At 38.6% G+C, this 19,785-nt stretch overlaps 3 protein-coding genes across 3 annotated transcripts; 1 reads left to right on the top strand and 2 right to left on the bottom strand.

Moving 5' to 3' along the window:
- Positions 1–140: 140 nt before the first annotated feature.
- Positions 141–10,473, bottom strand: LOC103451083 (protein CHROMATIN REMODELING 20-like). Its single transcript, XM_008390517.4, has 24 exons — positions 10,149–10,473; positions 9,364–9,564; positions 9,137–9,199; positions 8,913–9,008; positions 8,739–8,831; positions 8,078–8,268; positions 7,641–7,998; positions 6,941–7,024; positions 6,428–6,847; positions 5,843–6,132; positions 5,546–5,636; positions 5,252–5,467; positions 4,736–4,855; positions 4,373–4,539; positions 4,039–4,180; positions 3,629–3,778; positions 3,486–3,541; positions 3,094–3,397; positions 2,655–2,790; positions 2,435–2,487; positions 1,979–2,205; positions 1,585–1,788; positions 1,010–1,342; positions 141–885 (listed from the first exon to the last, which is right to left on the bottom strand). The coding sequence occupies exons 2-24, from the start codon at positions 9,526–9,528 to the stop codon at positions 507–509; spliced, it is 4,338 nt and encodes a 1,445-aa protein (XP_008388739.2). The 5' UTR covers positions 9,529–9,564; positions 10,149–10,473; the 3' UTR covers positions 141–506.
- Positions 10,474–12,225: 1,752 nt separating this feature from the next.
- LOC114823170 (plasmodesmata-located protein 3-like) lies at positions 12,226–12,916 on the bottom strand. Its single transcript, XM_029098578.1, has 2 exons — positions 12,670–12,916; positions 12,226–12,578 (listed from the first exon to the last, which is right to left on the bottom strand). The coding sequence occupies exons 1-2, from the start codon at positions 12,914–12,916 to the stop codon at positions 12,226–12,228; spliced, it is 600 nt and encodes a 199-aa protein (XP_028954411.1).
- Positions 12,917–15,282: 2,366 nt separating this feature from the next.
- On the top strand, positions 15,283–16,470 carry LOC103451084 (uncharacterized). Its single transcript, XM_008390518.4, has one exon. It carries the CDS (start codon positions 15,283–15,285, stop codon positions 16,468–16,470), a length of 1,188 nt encoding a protein of 395 aa, XP_008388740.2.
- The last annotated feature ends 3,315 nt before the right edge of the window (positions 16,471–19,785 follow it).

Below are 19,785 nucleotides of genomic sequence, written 5' to 3'. Positions count from 1 at the left end.
CCACCGTACTTTCTTTGTGTCGCCTTCGCCTTCACCTTCGCAGACGAAGAAAAAGTGTGAAAATCGCTTCCTTAAATATGATCTCAAATCACACAATCATTAATCAATTAATTAATTAATTGAGAAAAAATCACAAGAAATTCATAGAAAGCAACAAAGAGATTTTCATTGCTCATTTCATCGTCCTCAGATTTACACAAACCTATTTCTTTGGTATCAAAAGAACTAAAATCCTTTTTCTTCCCCCACCAAAACCAAAAAACAAGTATCCATGGGGAAAGGGCTCCTCATATTTTGGACACTAATCAACACTCAGATCAACAACCACCACCAAACCTTATCCTACTAAGTGGGGTCGGTTGCAAGACTTGATCAATACACACAACAAAAAGAATGTTCCAATTTCCAAATTGTGTTCAAGGGGGCAATGAACTCACAGCAATCGCAATACAATTGGACCATTTACATCGGACAAAAGACGAGAACAAATCGGAAGGCACTCCCGTTCACCTGAGCCTGCTATCTCGATTGTGCTCCTCCCAGCTTAGCTCGCGGCCACATTCCCCACACACAGTAGTGCAACCCTGTTTTGTGCCCTGACTTCTTAGCGTCAGCAAATGCGAAAGGTTAGTGCACTTCCGCTGCACAAAAGCATTCTTCGCCTTGGATTCAGCAAGGATGCTTTTCTTTGGTGCAGATGACGCAGTATTTGATGCAGCTGGTTTTTGGTCGATTGCAGATTCTTTGAGAGGAATTCTCTGCACTTCCTCCCATCCAAATGATTTCTGGTATACTTCCCAGGCCATGTCTTGCTCCTCCTTTGTGAGCCTTTCTTCTTCATTCTCTTGCAAAAGGGTCTCATGTTCGTGGAAATTTGCGATCCACCTGAAAACAAGGTAGGTCATGCGTAAGAGGACGGAAGTATGAGTTGCCAATTGCACCAGAGTAAAAGGCAATTACCCTTACCAACAGATGCTAAAGAAAACGAGAACAAAGAACAGGAGTGTACCTTGGAGAATGCTTGCCAATTAACCTTTCCATGAGCTTGTCAGAAGAGCAACTTCCTTGAGAAAGAGGAACTACGTGTTTTGGCAAAATTTCCACTTCACCAGTCATATTGTCGTTCATGCGTCCGTTTTCTTGGTCAAGCTCATGGTTCTCATCATCACCAAATTCAAAAAGATGCAACATCTCTTCCTTAGATATTGTCCTATGTACCTGTTGTCGGTCAACAACCCTTGCAGCCAGGCCCTCCTTCGTTACCTGACGCTTATAAATTTTTTCTTCCATAGTTCCATGTGCCATCAATCTGTAAGCGAACACTGGCTTTGTTTGGCCATACCTGGAAATAGAAAAAAAAAAAAAAAACATATCATTTACGATGTACCTGCCCTACCGAAGAATGGAAAGTTGGAGTGATAAAGGAGGAATAATCATCAGGCTTGCTGTCTGGCACATTCGATGTATGGCCATTCTAAAAACAAACCCTCCCTAATGCTATATAGCCCCTAATCTACACTTTATCAAGGCACATTTACCAAACAAAAACTGAGTTAAGGACTGCAACAGAAAATTCAAATTCACCTCCAAGCACGATATATAGCCTGAAGATCGTATGTTGGATTCCAAGAACCATCAACTATTATTACGCGATTAGCAGCATATAGATTTATCCCTAATGATCCAGCTCTGGTGGAAATTATAACACATTTCACCCTCTTATTTAGGGGATCATTAAAGCGTTCAACCAGCTTTTGCCTTTCTGAGCCCTCTGTTCTCCCATCTAGCCTGAAGAGCAATAAAGAATCCAGTAAAAACGACGTAACCCAAATAATAGCTTTTATGCAAAAGACATTGCAGCTACATCTGCAGGAAATAGTCAGAAGAAGGATATATAGTATGGAGCAACGGCAAAGCTGAAAAGAAAAACCTAAGCTGTCTGTCAAACTGTAAATTGTTCTCAGTAATATGTACCAACCTGTACCAATCTTTTCCTTTCTTCCAGGACTTCCCTTTCTTCCCATGTCGAGGTAGCCTTGAAAGATAAAGTTCAATAAGGTCTAGGGTTGGTATGCTCTGGCTAAATACCAATGCCTTATCGCCCACATCAGAACTCATAGCTAGAATGTCAAGCAGGAGTACCATTTTGCCACTGTAATCAAGCTCTTTATAGTTATTTTCATGAAGAAGATCATTCCACCAATTCTGAAAAGTGATAAGGTTGTTGGTCAGCATTACGCTCCACGAAAACAACAATAGTAATACAAACTACAAAGTAAAGCTTTTTTTGAGAAACAAAGTAAAGCCTTTCTTATTAGTCTTCCTACTAAAAAAACAATGGCATATTTCAAATAATGCCAAATGGACAGTAAAAGAAATGTAAAGAAGTGCATAATGAATAAAAACCAACATTATAGTTTGTCCAAATCCATACCTTATGAAAAATGCCATCTTTTTTTCCTGGCAAAATTTCATTCACATTTTTCTCTGCAAAGCAAGATATCTTACCATTGTTAGATATACTTTTAAGAAAGTGTCATCAAATACGTGAATATATACATTCACCCAACTGCATTGTATATCCAGTTCTATCATACACCAATACCGGGAACATTCATGCAAGTCCTGGAAAAAACAAGGAAAGAAACAAATACCTCCCAAACCCAAATTATAATCAATGTTTTCGTCACTAGAGCTGTCATCTGCAAGAAAATTCTCAACGGCATCTCCACTTCTCTCATAGTCTTTGTTGTCTTTTCTTAGTTGCACAATCCCCGGATGGTTCCATATCTAATAACCAACAATAAGGTCATATATTACAACAACTCGCATGAAAGACAGATAGACACACAATAGACTAGCAGACAATAATTAGCATTACATATAATGTCAATAAAGGTCTACGAAACGCTTAGGAGTCCCTTTGTGTAAGACTAGATGCTTTTGTGATCATGCATACATGAGTGTGTGCGTGAGTGAGTGCATGTTATTATAATGAATAATGGAAGTTGGGAACTTAAAGCGGGAGCCTTATGCACTGGGTACGACCTTTTAATGGAAGTTGGGAACTTAACAAGTGTGCGAATCTATTACCTGAGCTAAGGCCTGGTAGCCGGCAAAAAAACTTCTCTTCCCTATCTTTTCATTATAATCATTGTCCTTGGTAAATCCATGGACATCAAGAAATCTCTTGTATAATTTCCTCTGTAAGGTTGAAAGTTTCACAGCTATTACAAACACAGTTTTTGGTGGTAAGTCCTTCTTCACAACAGTCATGTCCATTCTCTGAACAAATCCTTTCAACTGTTCATAAAGAATATGAGACCGTTGGTTCATGATTTTCACATCATCCACGGTTGAATTAGTATGCTGACCGTACTCTATGGGATTTTGGAATCTGCATGCAAAGGGATGGAATTTTAAGATACATTAAAACAACAAAAATAAATTAGACAGAAAACAGGGTTTAAATGATGAAATTTTACCGATTCCGAAACTCATGGCTGCTTCCAAGAAAACCTTCCCTTACAAAATCAACCATCTGCAAAAAAAATTTAAATTTAAATGAATCAAGATAGTAGGTTGCGTGTAAGAAATGGCAAAATGAATAGCTTTCTGAGTAACTCACACAATAATATTCCATGAGATTGTTCTGAAGTGGTGATCCAGTTAATGCTATCCTTCTCTGGCATTTCACTTGTTTTAAGGCTTGGGTTACATCAGCCCTGGTATTCTTAATAACATGGGCCTCATCACAAACAAGTATATCCGGTCCATCCTGAGTTGGAAATGTAACAATAAGAAAGACTCTTTAAAAAAAAAGATCGCTTGGATCATGCTAAATAAAGTATCAATGTGTGCTAATGACAGTATGTGTTTAACAGCTTACAATCTATATATCAACTTGACAAGAATAATATTAATCCAGAAAGTTTGGCTTTAAGTCCAACGAGTTGAAGAAGAAATAATGCACATGGTAACAAAGAATTGAAAAAGCATGACGTGTAAAGACAAATATAGAGGTTAACGTCAACCTACCTGTAAGGCACGACAAATTTCTGTAGCTATCTGCCTATCCTTCACATGCTTCCCAAAGGATAAGTTTCTAAAAGCAGAGTAGCCAATTAGAAAAACACCACCCTTCCTTCTCCACTTTGCAAGCAACTCTGCTCTTCTATCCCTGACAAACAAGGGAAATCATGTCAGCATCTTGGTGTCACCACTCACCATCTCCCCAATCGGAGATATAATTTGCTAATGACTGCAAGACATCCCTCAAAACAACAACTTCATTTCTTAATGCCATCATCTTAGATCAATGTTTGATAGGGATGAGAATGGAATGAGACAAAATAGATATATTTCAGCAAACCTTGACACATCTTCTAGCATGAAGATGCGAAGAGGCTTTAGTTCTGAAGGTCTCCACTTCATGAACTCTTGACGCCAATTGTGCAGCACGTTCACAGGGGTGACAATAAGTGCGGTTTTTAATCCCAAATCAATACTTCTCATTGCAGTGTACAAAAAAGCTATGACCTACGAAAGCAATTTGACAAGTTATGTGGAGTATATAAATCAACCACTTAAAACAACCTTGCATTTTGCAAGATGGCTATTCGACTAAGCTGCTGGGTCATTCCACATGCACCAACACCTATTTCAAAACAAAACTCGCACATCTAAATAAACACTCACAGTTCTTGGGAAGAGTTTGCAATAGACAGAATAATACCTGAAAAGTTTTACCAAGGCCCATCATGTGAGCTAGAATGCAACCAAGACCTTTATCCCCAGCCTTCACTTTTCTGACTGACTGTATGATATTCTCCCACATAAATCTCACACCCGTAATCTGTAATAATGAATCAGACCTTTACTTCATGTTGCAGTTTGTAACAAGGACAAGATAACAGCACTATATCATTAAAAGTTATCGACACATAAAGCAATAACAAAAGATACTTAGTACCTTTAGTGAAGGAGATCAAATTAAGATAACCATGTGAAACAAGAATAGGTTTAAAAGAACATGACAACGAAGTTCAAGTGAAAAAGGTGAGCCATGGAAATCTTATCATGTGTCCTGACATGACACAAGGCAAACAATATACTGCCAGTTTTTCAATAGCTGAAAATAACTGATAAGAAACTGTCATTAAATCGGCTTGACAGTTCCTTAACCAAACATAGCACAAGGGAATTCATTCAAGAAAATCCAACAAACAAATAGTTAACAGATCAAGCAAACCTGATGAGCCTTCAATTTAGCTGAGATGCTTGGAGGAATTCTGACAGCTTCTTCACCTTTCTCCCTCACAACATTCACTACATAACCAACCGATGCATCACCTAGCACTTCAGTGTTGGCGCCTTCGGGTAATCTCCCATTACAGGTTGCAGAGCTCTTCATCTTAGATTTGGCAGAAAATTGTACTTGCAAAGACATCAAGCGCTCTTGACGTTCCTACAGAAGAAAAGTTTATGAAAAAACTTCTAGTACCACAACATCTTTTTTTATTACAAAATCAGCACTAGATTGTACCTTTTCAATTGCAATTTTCCTTCTGGTTTCTTCTCCTAATTCAGTGTCATCAATGATCCTTCGAATTTTCTGCTTTCTCCTCCTCTTAGAACTGACACAGAGACAAAATATGTTCAGAAACACAATAATCTGAGAAAAAACATAAGTATCCAATGCTCAAGAATAAAAGTTCACCGCTTTCTATTCAATAGATACATGCCTCAGCAATGGGGAGGGAGAGAGAGAGAGAGAGAGAGAGAGAGAGAGAGAGAGAGAGAGAGAGAGAGAGAGAGAGAGAGAGCAGTATACTAAATATACCTTACAGTAACATCTATCTCTGAACCTGAACTATCTGAATCACTATCAGAGCTAGAATCTATCAAATCCCCACAACCTATTGCTTGCTCTAATTGTGACGTCAATGTCTTTAGAAGACTTGGGCAACAGAAACAACATTGCCAGCCAGAGGTCTGGGCATCAGATAAGCATTCCTCTCCAATATTCCTCTTTATACAAGTTGTACAAACCAACGTCTTGCAAGAGTTACAATTTACTAGGTCCTTGCTTTGTCCACACCACCCACAGTAACACTTAGTGCAATCAGGATCCTGCACACCTTCATAGGTCAATAAAAGATCTAGCATTTACTTGAACAAATGATATGAAATATTAGCATTAAATGATGTAGGAAATCAGGTAACACTATAATTCCTTAATATGATATATAGAGAGAATATTTCTAACTGAAGATATCTATTCACTAGATACTATAACATCAGTTGCTAATTTGCTGTTAATCAGTAATTAGGTTAATTCATTTAATTACCTGCGCTCTCGTGAACACGTTACACAAAATGTTCAGATAAAGAAAGAAGAGTCAAGAAAGGTTCCTCATGGCCATACCTTCACATGCATCTTTTCTTCCAATAAACATCTGCAATCTGCACAAACAATCACCTTCAGAAGTGGATGTGAACACACTTTGAGAGCATGCTTACTGCAAGCAGTGCAGTAGAGCTTATCATTCAGACTCTGTGAAGGAAGACCACCACTGGCAGATATGCAGATATTTTCTTCCACATAGGACTGGTCCTCGGATTTTATTGCATTGCAGTCTGAATTATCTTTCAGTGGAGTGTCATCATCACTATCTATTAGTACAGTTCGACTCCTCTTATTATCAATGTTTAGCTCCTCATCCTCACTCAGACGCTTGGAGCCTCTTGCTTCACTGGAACTAGTCACCGGAGATGCACCGTTACTCGTTATGCTTTCTTGGTCAATGTTATTAGCGATTTCCAGATCTTCATCAATTTTCTCGAACTACATTAGCACAAGGATAAACTCAAAAAAGTTAATTAAACTGCAACTTCAAAATTGAGGAGCGAGATATAGGGTAATGCAAGCACAGGATACCTGTTTACGTCTCTTTCGATGTCTCCTTCGTTTCAAACGAATTTGAAGCTTCCGATCAACATTTACATCATCTTCTTCTTTGACCTTTCAATGAAAAAGTACAGAAATACTATCAACTTCAGTAAAACTCAACTGGGTGTTAAAAAGAACATGTGTCTATGTTAAGTCTAATCGCAACATAGGATTAATTATCAACTGCAACTGGTGAAAAAAGTAAATAAACATATTGACATATTCGTATACAGAAAGGGTGAATCAAGTGTGTAACCAACATTGTACCGAAAAGACAAGTTTGTAAGCAACAAGAATATGACCATCAGATAATAACACAGAAAGACATCCAATCAAATACCAGTAATGATAATGTTAGGTGCAACAAATAAGACCACATAATACTCATTCAAAAATTGTACGAATATAGGGAGACTGAAAACCAACGGAGGGTTTATTAGAGGATTTCTATATGAATGTCTACAACCCCAGACAGTAGTGAAAACACTTTCGACATCTTCCAACTAATATCAATTACAATGTAACAGCCCTTTCCATGTTAATTTGTTTTTTTATATAAGAAACCAAGTTTTACTTTATAACAAAAGTTACATACAAAATGAAAACAAAATAAGTAAATGTAGCAAAATAAATTTGTGTGTGACATGAAAATATATTCAAATATGATGTTGGGACAACACAACCATACCTTCCTATAATTTTTCTTTTGTTCTTCAGTGAGATCCAGTTCTCTTTCGTTTGCAACAGCGTCTGCAACAAATGGATCACCCGAATTGCCATCAATGTCATCAATCTCCTCTACCTCATCAACCCCAGGGAACTTGAGTCCCATCTCAGCAGCTTGCTGTGGCGTACTGGCCAAATAAACAGAAGCCCAGTGCTTACTGCCAAACGAGGCACCACCCGCAGTTGCACCATCAGAAAATAATTTGTTAAAAGAACCCCAGTAATCAACCTCAGCTGTCTCAACATCCTTGATTCCATCTACGACTAGTTTTTTCTGCAGAAATCCACTAGCGCCATCCTCCAATAGTTTACCATGTCGCCTAAGTCCACCAAGCAGAATCATGTACCATCAACTTCATACCTTGCAGAATCAATAGTGCTAAAAGGAAAGAACTGTACCTTCTCACAGGCCTGTGGGTTTGGAGATACTTCTCTGCATCAGCCCTTGACTCGGTAAATTCGCCAGTCTCTTGAGATCCTACCCAGTGTATCCGTCTTTTCCAAGCTTCAGTGCAGCAACCATTAGGAGCCTGACTTTCAATGCATTTATAAAGGCTTGGTAGCTCAATGCCGGCCCCATCAAGTTGTTCCTATTTACAAAAGCATATAATGATAAGAGGCCAGAAATTAAAATTACATTTCCCTTGTTTATATATAATTATATTACCAAAACTGCAAAAGAATTATAGAAAGAATGTGGTTACGATCCCTTGGACACCCGAATAATTCAAAAGGCACAATCTATTTTATTGTCTTTTAATAAAAATAAAATAAATAAAGGCATTGCATGGAAGGTCCACAACAAAATATGACAGGTGTGCTAATACCAATCATCTAATTATTTGGAGTTCTCATCAATATAAATGCAGCACTCAGAACCAAATAAGGGGTGATTAGCTAAATTCATATCCAACTTGTACAGTACAAGTCACAAGAAGAGGCAAATCTTTCTCGCTCTGATTTATATTTTCAGTAGAAATTTATCACATTAGAATACATGCGAGCTCTAAACAATGCATTAGAAGCCAAAGATTTACTCAGATTGAAGAAAGAAGCAGACCAACAAATGAGCACTCTCAGTCTCAAGTTCATCAAGCTCGGCTTGCCACTCTTCTATCAAAGTATCCATTTCATTCGCAACAGCTGCTTCCAACTATAGACAAGAAAAATAATGCATAAGTGATTGAAAAGGACAATGTAATCCAGAAGGAGGAATTTGGAGGAAGAAACTAACATCATCTCCATGAAGGGTTTGTGCCAACTCCTCTCTTACTTCACTCTCCACCTTGGCAAGAGACTCTTTCTCAAGTGCCTCTTGAGCCTCTGCAGCCTAAATTGAGCGTCAAAGAAAAAACCAACAAATTAAGCATCACGTGCATAAAACACATATAAACGTATGTGTATTTGTGTGTATGCGTAGTTGGAATCAACGTTAATCAGTACGGAAAAAATAGATACCTTACTCTCAACCTCCAAAAATTCAGCAATAAGCTCCTCTATTTCTTTATCAGATAATGGTTCCTGCATACAAAGATCAAATCATCATATTTTTGGAAATTAAAAAGGGGTTTCTTCCAAATCTTAGATAATAGCACTAGAATGCGACAACAATGTCTAATGGGTTCGTAGCTTCATTGAGAAAATATATTACGGCAAATAAAAAACTATCATAAGTGAGGACTTGCCTCTGGCTGCAATTTTCCATCTTCGCCGGATATCGGTACTTCATCAACTTCTGAGTCATCTATGAAAGAATCACTATCACTGCCACTAGAAGCACTCCCAATATTTTCCACTTGCTCGCCGTTTTCCTCCATTTGCTCCCCCACTTGCTCGTGGCTTTCCTCCATTAACTACTCAACCAGACCAAGCCTCAAAACAAGTACCTAAGAAGGCCAAAACAATGAACAAAACAGGTCACTTTTTGTAACGCCGAGTTGCTCTCACCTAAAACCTTCCTACTCTCCGATAAGCGAAGTTAGGAACAAAACCCAAATGATAACATCACCACCGTAATCAGTCTAATAAGTTGAGTGTTAAGACTAAAGCAACTCCAGTCCAACTCCTCAAATGATAAATACATAATCTCCAACAGCCAATGCAAAAATGGCATAGGAGTTCACACGAAACCTTCATCCGTTACGATATCATTGAATCCATTTACTTTTACGGATATAATAATCAAAGTTTCCGAAACCATTTTTTTTATTCAACAAAGTGAAACCCACATTCCAAGTTACATAAAAACCAAAACTTTTGATATGGGGAAACAAAAAGACCAAATTTTACATCGTCCCCAAATAACCAAACGAGCAAAAGATCAAAATTTCGCGCCGTTTCCAAAGAACCAAGCCACTCTCAGTACTGGGTATTTCCCATTTTCCACCGAACCGGTGTCATTTCACAGCACCCAACAAAAAGAAGAAGAAGAAGAAGAAGAAGAAGAAGAAGGGAACCTGAAACCACTTACCGGAAAAGGGAAGACGGGGCCGGGCACGTAGCTACGGTGACGCGAGAAATGCAGAGCCTTCGTATTCTCTCTCTCTCTCTCCTGCGTGTGCAGAGCAGAATATGCCCCGTGTAGTATGTACTCTGTGTGATGTTTGAATTTGTTTGAATCCAATTGAATGGGGAGGAAAGAAATGGTTGATTTCCCCAAAAAACCGAAAAAAAATTGGAAGAAGTCGGATGGCTTGGCAGCCTTGTTGGCTACATACACACACACTTCGCAATTGTTTTTCTTTTTGGTCACCCAAATTGTGTGTAATTTCAAGATCTAGGGTTTTTGGTTTTGTGTTATTTTACGATTGGTTGGTGTATATTTATTGGGAGGGCCGTCACGTCACATTGGGAAAGTGAGGGTTATTTGGTTAATTTGTAATGGTATTGGTGAATTTGAAAAAATTTAAACCTAGCCACTCCCAACGTTTTGTATATAATTAGCAGAAAACGCATACTATTATCGCACTTATGATATAACAAGAATTTACGAAGCTTATACAATAGAATTCGCCACAATTTCTTTTTTCTAGATACAATATGCACTAAAATAAAAGCATATTTTGGAGATATATTTCAAAATTTACTCTATTGAGTAAGATTTTTATTTTTTCGTAGTTTAGATATTAGGAAAGTGAGAATTATTTGGTTAATTTGTAATGGCATTTGTATATTTTAAAATATTTGTCATTGTTGAGATTTTTAATAAAATGCATAATATTCTTGCACTTATGATAAAACAAGAATTTACGAAGCTTATGAAATATAATTCGTCGCAATTTTTTTTTTCTAGATAAAGATTGCGTTGAAATGAAACCATCTCTTAGGGATATATTCCAAAATTTACTCTATTGAGTAAGATTTTTATTGTTTTCATTGTTTGAAACTTAAACTACGATTGGTTTAATGCTTAGAGCAGAAAATTTTATTGTGTAACGGAACACCGCTTTTTAATAAATAAATAAAAACTCTGAAATTACATTTCAGTGATTTATTTTCCAAATGCTCCAAGATTCTTTTAGTATTCAAGATGAATCAATAATCGTAAATACTTTGTTGCTTTTAATCTACAAATATTTATCCTTTCGATATTCAAAAGGTCCTAAATTTGAGTCCTTCTAAAGAAACACAAACGTTAAATACAAATCACACATACACTATTTTGTTCCCTAACCGAAAAAGTTCGCAATACATTCGCAATGAAGCCATCGTCGAAGTGAAATAATGGCAGTATATTTTTTCTTCAAAAAAAACCAAACAAAACAAAAGCTAAAAATAGAAACTAATTGGACCAATTGAAGTGACCTGACCCAAATCGGGCGGGCTTTACAGCTGCAAATCTGCAACATGTCCCTACATGTTTTTATGAAATAATATCTTTCTTTTTTTACAAATTAATTTAGAACTCGTATGATAAATTGATTCAGTGTTTTTAAATTTTTAAATAAAATATTTTTGAAATAAATTCTTAATAAAATTATTAGTTCATTCTGAAAAAAATTTAAAAATGCTTTCAATTATTTTCTCTTAAAACGCTTCCAAACATTTAAAAGTCCTTGCAGACGAACTCTTAACCAGATGAACTCTTAATTCGGTCATCTTCTTTCTTTGACCAAGACTTGACAAACAAGAAAAAAATGAAGGCAAAACACAAAGCAGCTGCTCCTCCCACAACGATTGCCACCGATTCATTTCCCCCATTTCCTCCATCTCCGTCTCTATGTTTTTCTGCTAATAAAAACAATAAATTGGAAAGATTAAATTAATGATTAATCATTCATGATGTTAATTACGTTCATTTAAAAATAAATAAATAAATATATATATATATATCAAGAATGTTATTGTACTAACTATTAAGTTAATAATGCATTGTTACGTAAAAAAAATAGAAATGCATGAAATTCAACGTCATTGGTTCCGAATATCGCCCATAGGTTTACTCTGAATATTAAAAAGCAGTTAAAATATGAAAAATCATTCTTAGATTCAATCACCTGGATCATGTGGGTGCTCATCTGGTATCTCATCTGGATGATAACTATAGCTCAACACTCCTCCAAATAAATCTGCCCAGAAACAGCGCCACCACATTCCTCTTCTGCAATTTGCACCGCCCTACCCACACACTTTCCACACTCACATCCCCCCAAGCCCCCGGAACATTGCGCCATCACTTGCACCGCCTCATACCCCGTTTTGCAAAACCCACCACCGTCAGCAACTTCGCTCTCCAAGGCAGCAAACGCAGCGTCTCTCATCTCCTCGAACACCGCCGCCACCCCATTTGCCAAATCCTCCCCATAAGTCTTGTGCATTAATCTATCGTTAAAAGGCTCTGAGTCGACCCCATCGAGCTCGTAGTGCACGTAGCATCCATGCAGCTGAACACGAGCCGAACCTGATTCTCGATAAGTTATGGAGAGTGTTGACGCAGCTGTGACACTCTTCGTTGCTGAGGTAATGTCGGCACTGGAACAGGCCGGAAATACCAGCCTCGTTGTTGTCTAAGCCGGCTTCGGCATGCCTGTAGAACTTGGATTGGGAGGAATGTGATGTTAGTTGTTGCAAAAGAGACGAAAGGGTTTGTCGTGGGACTTGCGATTTAGTTGGGGGAGTTGCAAACGTTCGATTTGCACATTTTGTGTATACCAAACTGTTGTAGTCGGAATTAGGGTTTGCAGATGATGTGAGAGAAATAAGTAGTAGTGATGCAAAACGGAGAAGAGTTGAATCCATTAGGGTTTGAAGCTGTTTCAATGAAATTGCATATTTTCAATATGTTGGTTTTCTTTTTGTGTTTTGGGATATGGGAAGTTGAGGTTTAGGGGTTTTTTTTTTTCCTGCCCACTTCTATCTAACTACAGTGAAAACTTGTGAATTTCTTCACCAGAAAGCTTACAAACTTTTTAAATCAGCAGCAAAGAAAAACAAGTATAATTAGGTGTATTGTTACGGAATTAATCATGTAAGGTTTTGCGTATGTTGAACAAAGATTTGCATTGATAATATAAACTATAAATTGAGAAATGCTATGGGAGACTCGCAAAAGTGGGGCTCTGCATAGATTATCTGTCACATCATGTTTTTTACATAATATTTTATAATGTTGAGACTAGAATTAACATTAAACAGTAAGGTGATAGAGAGTTCATGGAGAGACTCCCACTTTTGAGAAAGTCCCATTAACATTTCTAGTCCTTTATAATGTGAGTACGAGAATTAAAGTTAAGTTGTGAGGTGGCAGATGGTCCATATAGAGTCTCACTTTGGAGAGAGCCCCCGGTAGCATTCCCCTTATAAGTTATGTTGGGAATATTCAAAATAAGGCCGAATGACTTTTAAAGTGTCAATAACAACTGTCGTATAATATGAATATGCAAAACAAGGAGCATGAATTAAAATAATGGTTAATATTTATTAAAGTCCTCTGGCAAAAAATTACTAAATATAACTGTAACATCCCACATCGCCCAGGGGAGTGATCCTTAAATGTATATTCCCATCCCTACCTAGCACGAGGCCTTTTGGGAGCTCACTGCTTCGGGTTCCGTAGGAACTCCGAAGTTAAGCGAGAATGAGGTCAGAGCACTCCCAGGATGGGTGACCCACTGGGAAGTTGTTCGTGAGTTCCCAAAAACAAAACCGTGAGGGAATGGTAAGCCCAAAGCGGACAATATCGTGCTACGGTGGTGGAGCGGGCCTAGGAAGTGGTCCGCCCTGGGCCGGGATGTGACAATTGGTATCAGAGCCAATCCCTGGCCGGAAGTGTGCCGACGAGGACGTCGGGCCCCTAAGGGGGGTGGATTGTAACATCCCACATCGCCCAGGGGAGTGATCCTTAAATGTATATTCCCATCCCTACCTAGCACGAGGCCTTTTGGGAGCTCACTGGCTTCGGGTTCCGTAGGAACTCCGAAGTTAAGCGAGAAGGAGGTCAGAGCACTCTCAGGATGGGTGACCCACTGGGAAGTTGCTCGTGAGTTCCCAAAATCAAAACCGTGAGGGAATGGTAAGCCCAAAGCGGACAATATCGTGCTACGGTGGTGGAGCGGGCTCGGAAAGTGGTCCGCCCCGGGCCGGGATGTGACAATAACAACATACAATCATTTAGTATTACCATATCACGTGTTGTACTATAATTAAATTATAATAAAATAAATGCACTTATTGTAAAACAAATGAAATTAGTAACATTATTGCGACCGTCGAACTCACGCTGATTCATCGTGGTTGAGAGTGGTTAGTCAGTTTCCAAATAGTTATGTACTTTCAAGCACTTGTTATAACTTTGTGTATAAACTAAATTAACAAAGTTAATAATTAATTATCATGGGTGGGAGGTATTAGAAGCTTCTAATTAACTTGTTAATTCGCAGGTGGTCAACGAAGAGAAAGCTGGCCCCGGCCTCATCGGACTTAAATTTGAAAGAAAAAAATTTACAGGAAAAATATTGGAAAAGTTCATGTGGTTGAAACAAAATTGCATGGTTGGAAAGACCAATTGTAGTCACTGCGAGTAAGAAAAGTAAAAAGTAAATAACAGATAAATAGTAACAATTAGTAAGCACATTTTATTCTTAGCAAAAATAAAATAAATAATTTTTCTGTTTTTATCCAGTTCGATGTGACTGAATTTGTACAAATTTAGATTTGTTAAGAAAATTACGGTTGTAAACACCATTCAAAGTGTAACAAACTTCCCTAACCAAACGTCTTCAATAAAAACCTCAAATCTCCACAAACTATTCCTCACTGCAGCACACACCCTCTCTTCCCTAGTAGATTATACGTTTCCGGCGGCCGGTAACGAAGTTGGTTAATTAATCGGGTTCCGGCGGCCGGTAGCAACGTCGGTCGGTTAATTAGTCGGGTTGTCGTTGGCAGTCTGTACGATACGAGTGCGTACGTACATCAACACATACATTTATTTGTTTGAATACAGGAGACAAATCTAAAAATCCAAACACCACCCTTAACAAATTCACCTTGTTTTCTTTTTGTTAATTAATTGTCTGCAGGATTTACTTTATTTAATTACAGTGATTGCTGCGACAATTAATTAACTAATTAATTAATTACGTTTTCCGATTTAATTACAAATCATGCCACGGCCGTTCAACTCCTCGTTCCAGCTGCTGGAGATCAACCTGATCTCGGCGCAGGACCTGACGCCGGCGTCGAAGGCAATGCGGACGTTCGCCGTCGCGTGGGTCAACCCGCAGAGGAAGCTGACGACACGTGTCGACCAGAACGGCCACACCAATCCGACGTGGAACGAGAAGTTCGTCTTCCGAGTCGACGAAGACTTCCTCCGTGACGACACCTCGAAGATCATGATTGAGATCTACGCCTCCGCGTGGCTCCGCGACGTCCTGATCGGAACCGCCGCGGTGGTGGTGAACAATTTGCAGAACAAGTCGAAAATGCGATTCATGGCGATCCAGCTCCGCCGCCCCTCCGGCCGCCCGCAGGGGATTCTGAACATCGGGCTCGGCCTCCTGGATAGCACAATGCGGAGCATGCCGCTCTACAGCGAGCTCAGCTCCTCCGCCGTCGGATACTGGGATCTGATGGAGGGAAAAACCGGCAACCACCAAAAGAGCAACGGTTCCAATTCGAAGGACCAAGACAAATTCATCATCTTCCAACGATCTCAGAGCGATCGGACGGGTAGCGATTACGGATTCTCGAAATCCAGGCCTGCATCCTCCATCTGCGACGGCGTCACAAAAAGCAGGCCGCCGAGCTCCATCTGCAACGCCGCCGCATACAAGCCCAAACATCAAGCCTCCTTCTGCAATAGCTCGATTGTGAACGGATCTGAGGTCAGCACCGTGCAAAAGAAGGGGAATGTGAACGGGTCTCTCTGCTCCGACGTCGGACCCTCGCCGTCTGTGGTTGCGGCGGCGATCGCCAAGGGAATCTATCCGTTGCCGTACACCGGGCCCCGCGCGCAGCCGGCCAATGATGCCGGGAGCTCGTTGCTTGACGAATGGACGGACCAAGACAGCGTGGAAGGGTTAAAGACCAAGATCGAACGTTGGCGGACGGAGCTGCCGCCGGTGTACGACTGCGCCAAGAACGCTGCCAAGAGCTCCCAAAATCAGAAGCTACTCCAATCGTCGCACCGCCGGCCCAGCAGTCAGAAGACGCGGCGGAGACGCGGCAGCGGCCGGGGATTGTTCTCCTGCTTCGCATTGGGTTGCGAGATCTCGATCTCTTGCGGAGGCAAGCCGAAGAAGAAGAAGAGCGGGAAGGTCCACCTCGACGACGACTCGTACTTACAGTAGACGAACAGCTCAAAACGCCGCCGTTTCCTTAATTTTTCTTGGGCGGGGGCGGGGACGAGATAAAAAACGACACTGATTTTATTGACGTTGATGCTGCTGATTGCATGTTCGGCAAAGCTAAGCCGCGCGGAGGTAGATTTTACGCATGAGAATTTGTTGATAGCTTACGGGATTGAATGTCGTTTTTTACATTTGAAATTAAGATTTGTAATTATTTTGGAGTTGATGAATTGGATGAACGTTGGGTCGTTTGGATGGAGAAAAAAATTGTTTGGTACGTTTTATAATTAGAGAGGAATTCAGGGTGTGATTTAAAAAAAAAAAAAAAAACAAACGGTATAATTAGTGGCGGACCTCTAAAAGGGCACTACACTTGCTTTAAAGGCAAAATTTGATCCTCCATTAAACTTGCTTAAAATCTAGGTTACCGGTCGACGTAGTTTTCGAGAAATTTTTCATTGTAATGGAAATACGGGTAGTACACTACGTGTTGTTATGTAAGTGGTGAAAAATTTTATTTTTTAAGTTATTAACTTTTTAAAACAGATATCACACTATTTGTATAATAATACGTGATGTATCATCCCGTGTGCCAGTCACACTAAAAAATCTCTGTAGTTTTCATGTCAGTTTGATTGTAACGCAGGTGTTAACCTATATGATTAAGTAGATCTTGCTTTTTGAATCATTATTGTCGGACCTCTAAAAGTGCACTAACTTGCTTTAAAGACCAAATTTGATTCTGCGTCAAATTTGTTTAAAATAATATTAACCAATTGACGTAGTTTTCGTATTAGTTTGATGACAAGCTCTTCGTTGATTTGCTTAGAGCCGAACAAGTGCTTTGTTAATCTTCCAAATTATTCCTAAACCCAAATTCTTTATCTTCTATTAATTTAGCTCGTCGAGATTCGCTACTTCGTTTATATCTCTAATTTGCCAATGTGGTTTACTTATGTTTTCATTGGTTTTTTGTTATTGTTGTGAATACAATAACATATGTTTGCAATAAGAGTCGATGAATTTCAATCAAGATCACTAATTTAGTATCGAATTAACCATTTACATGAATCGAATTCAAAACTTTTCACATACAAATTTAAAATAATATACTAAACTTTAGTGCTAAGTAACAGCATTTACATGGTGGTGGGCCCCATAAATTTAAACAGGCAAATTATCCAAGAAAGAACACAAGCCAACATCGAGGATGTAACACGTAATATATCATTATATGTGCTGATTACAAAAATCAAAATATGTATGTAAAAAAGTTAATAATATAAAAAATAAAATTTTATACCTTATATTAAAATACGTATTGTACCATCAATCCATGTTTCTATTTGAAAACATTCTTAAGGACTGGACTATTCTCCCCCGTCCTGCTTTTGCTTTTGCACAATGGCGGCAGGTGGAGCTCTGCTCTGAAACCCTACACAGACTACAAAAATCGAGAAGGTAATTAGCATTTCTTTTATTTCTTCAATTTTATTATTTGTTTCAAAACTCGATTTAATGATTTTTTTATTTTATTTGAAAAGTAGCCTCTGAACTTTCAGCAGGAATCGGATCATCTCATAAGCAAACCCAAGATCATTCTGACATACTAACACGGATCTTTTGATTTAACGACTATAAATAAAAAATTTTTCTAAATTTATAATAATTGTAACCACTGAATTAAAATTTAACTGTCCATTTTATTGGGTCAAGAGTATCCGAGGATTTACCTCGAGGAGGATCCAATTCCCTTTCAGCATTATCGAGCTTGATTACCTTTTGTTATTTTTCAATTTTTGCATGTACGGTTTTTGTAATTTGTTTGCTGTCAGACCCAAACGCTATGAATTTTCAGCTTTTTATTATTATTATTTTTTATTCCTGGGAGTTGAGAGATCAGTCCGTACAGTGTGTGACAGAAATCAGATTCTGTGCTTTATCTTTGTTTTTGTTTTGCTTCTACTTGTTTGGATTGTGGGAAAGTTTGTGGCTGAGGAGGAAGAGAAAAAGCTTCGGGCTTTCTTGTTTCTCCTACATTTTTCTCGGAATCCAAGCAGAGCCTTTTGAGTTTTTGTTTAGTGGGTTTTGATTTTGAACTGCTTGTGATCGCTATGTCCGAGCTTTTTGAGTTTTTGTTTAGTGGGTTTTGATTTTGAACTGCTTGTGATCGCTATTTGGTGAGGGAGAAAAAAGGTCGAAGCTTTGGGATTTATCACATTTTCTCGGCAGCCAAACAGAACCTGATGCCAAAAAAGATATAGAATTCGGTGCAGTAGGACTTGTGGTTAATTGATTTGTGGGATTGCAGGTGAATAGGGCACTAAAATATCCAGTGTTTGGGGGGTCGTGTTTTTTCTGTGGGGATGTGGGGTTTTTTGGAATTAGAATTATTTTTGGTCAACCACTTGTATTTTGCATTTTTGCATTTGTTGGAAGAGGAACAGTTAGGAATGAATTGTTAAATCCAACACGAAGTTAGCAGGGTTTGCGTTTTTTGTTACTTGACATAAACACGAATATGATATGATTTGTTAGTATGCGTGTCCAACATTACTTGACATAAACACAAATATGATATGATTTCACTATTATATTAAGAAACGAGTCAGATTAGTGTCAAATATGAACAACCTAATTTTAACTTTTAGGTTATAACCATGGAAGAAAAAATCAATAATATCGGCGAAATATCCTCGATATTATCATTTTTTTGGAGATCGGATATTTTTTTAACTATCCAAATAATTTTTGTCAAAATATCAAGATATTATCAATAATATCAATAATATTACGATATTTTTGAAATTATCGATAATATCACCACATAATACTAAAAAATACTTAAATATGTTGAGAAAACTCAACACATACTTCACTTGATCATAGCCCAAAGGGCGAACAAGATATGGCTTACTGAGTAGGGGAATGTGGGTTTTATAGGACAAATTGCGAGGGCAGTGAGCAAGCATGGGCGATGTGGGACTCTCCCAATAGGAGAAAATTAGAATTTCGGCCGAAAATTTACACTCACTTTAAACGGCCATAACTTTGTCAAAACTCAACGAAATCAAGCAAGACAAAAACTAAAGTTGTAGCCCTCGAAGAGACGAAGAGAATGGTACCTCACACGACATCTGAATCGTCGTGGTTTGGCCGGAAAATGCCTCGAAAGTCACTGAGATCGCCGGAAACTGGGTAAGATTCAAATGAGTATAACTTTTTTAATACTCAACGAAATTGAGTGAAACAAAAAGGAAAGTTGTACTACTCGACGAGACGAAGAGATTGATGCCTTGCACGCCGGCCAACTCG

This window comes from Malus domestica, chromosome 12 (genome assembly GCF_042453785.1).
Source record: "Malus domestica chromosome 12, GDT2T_hap1".
Lineage (NCBI taxonomy): Eukaryota > Viridiplantae > Streptophyta > Magnoliopsida > Rosales > Rosaceae > Malus > Malus domestica.
The sequence above is the reverse complement of the archived record's forward strand: the minus strand, read 5'-3'. Positions and strand labels throughout refer to the sequence as shown.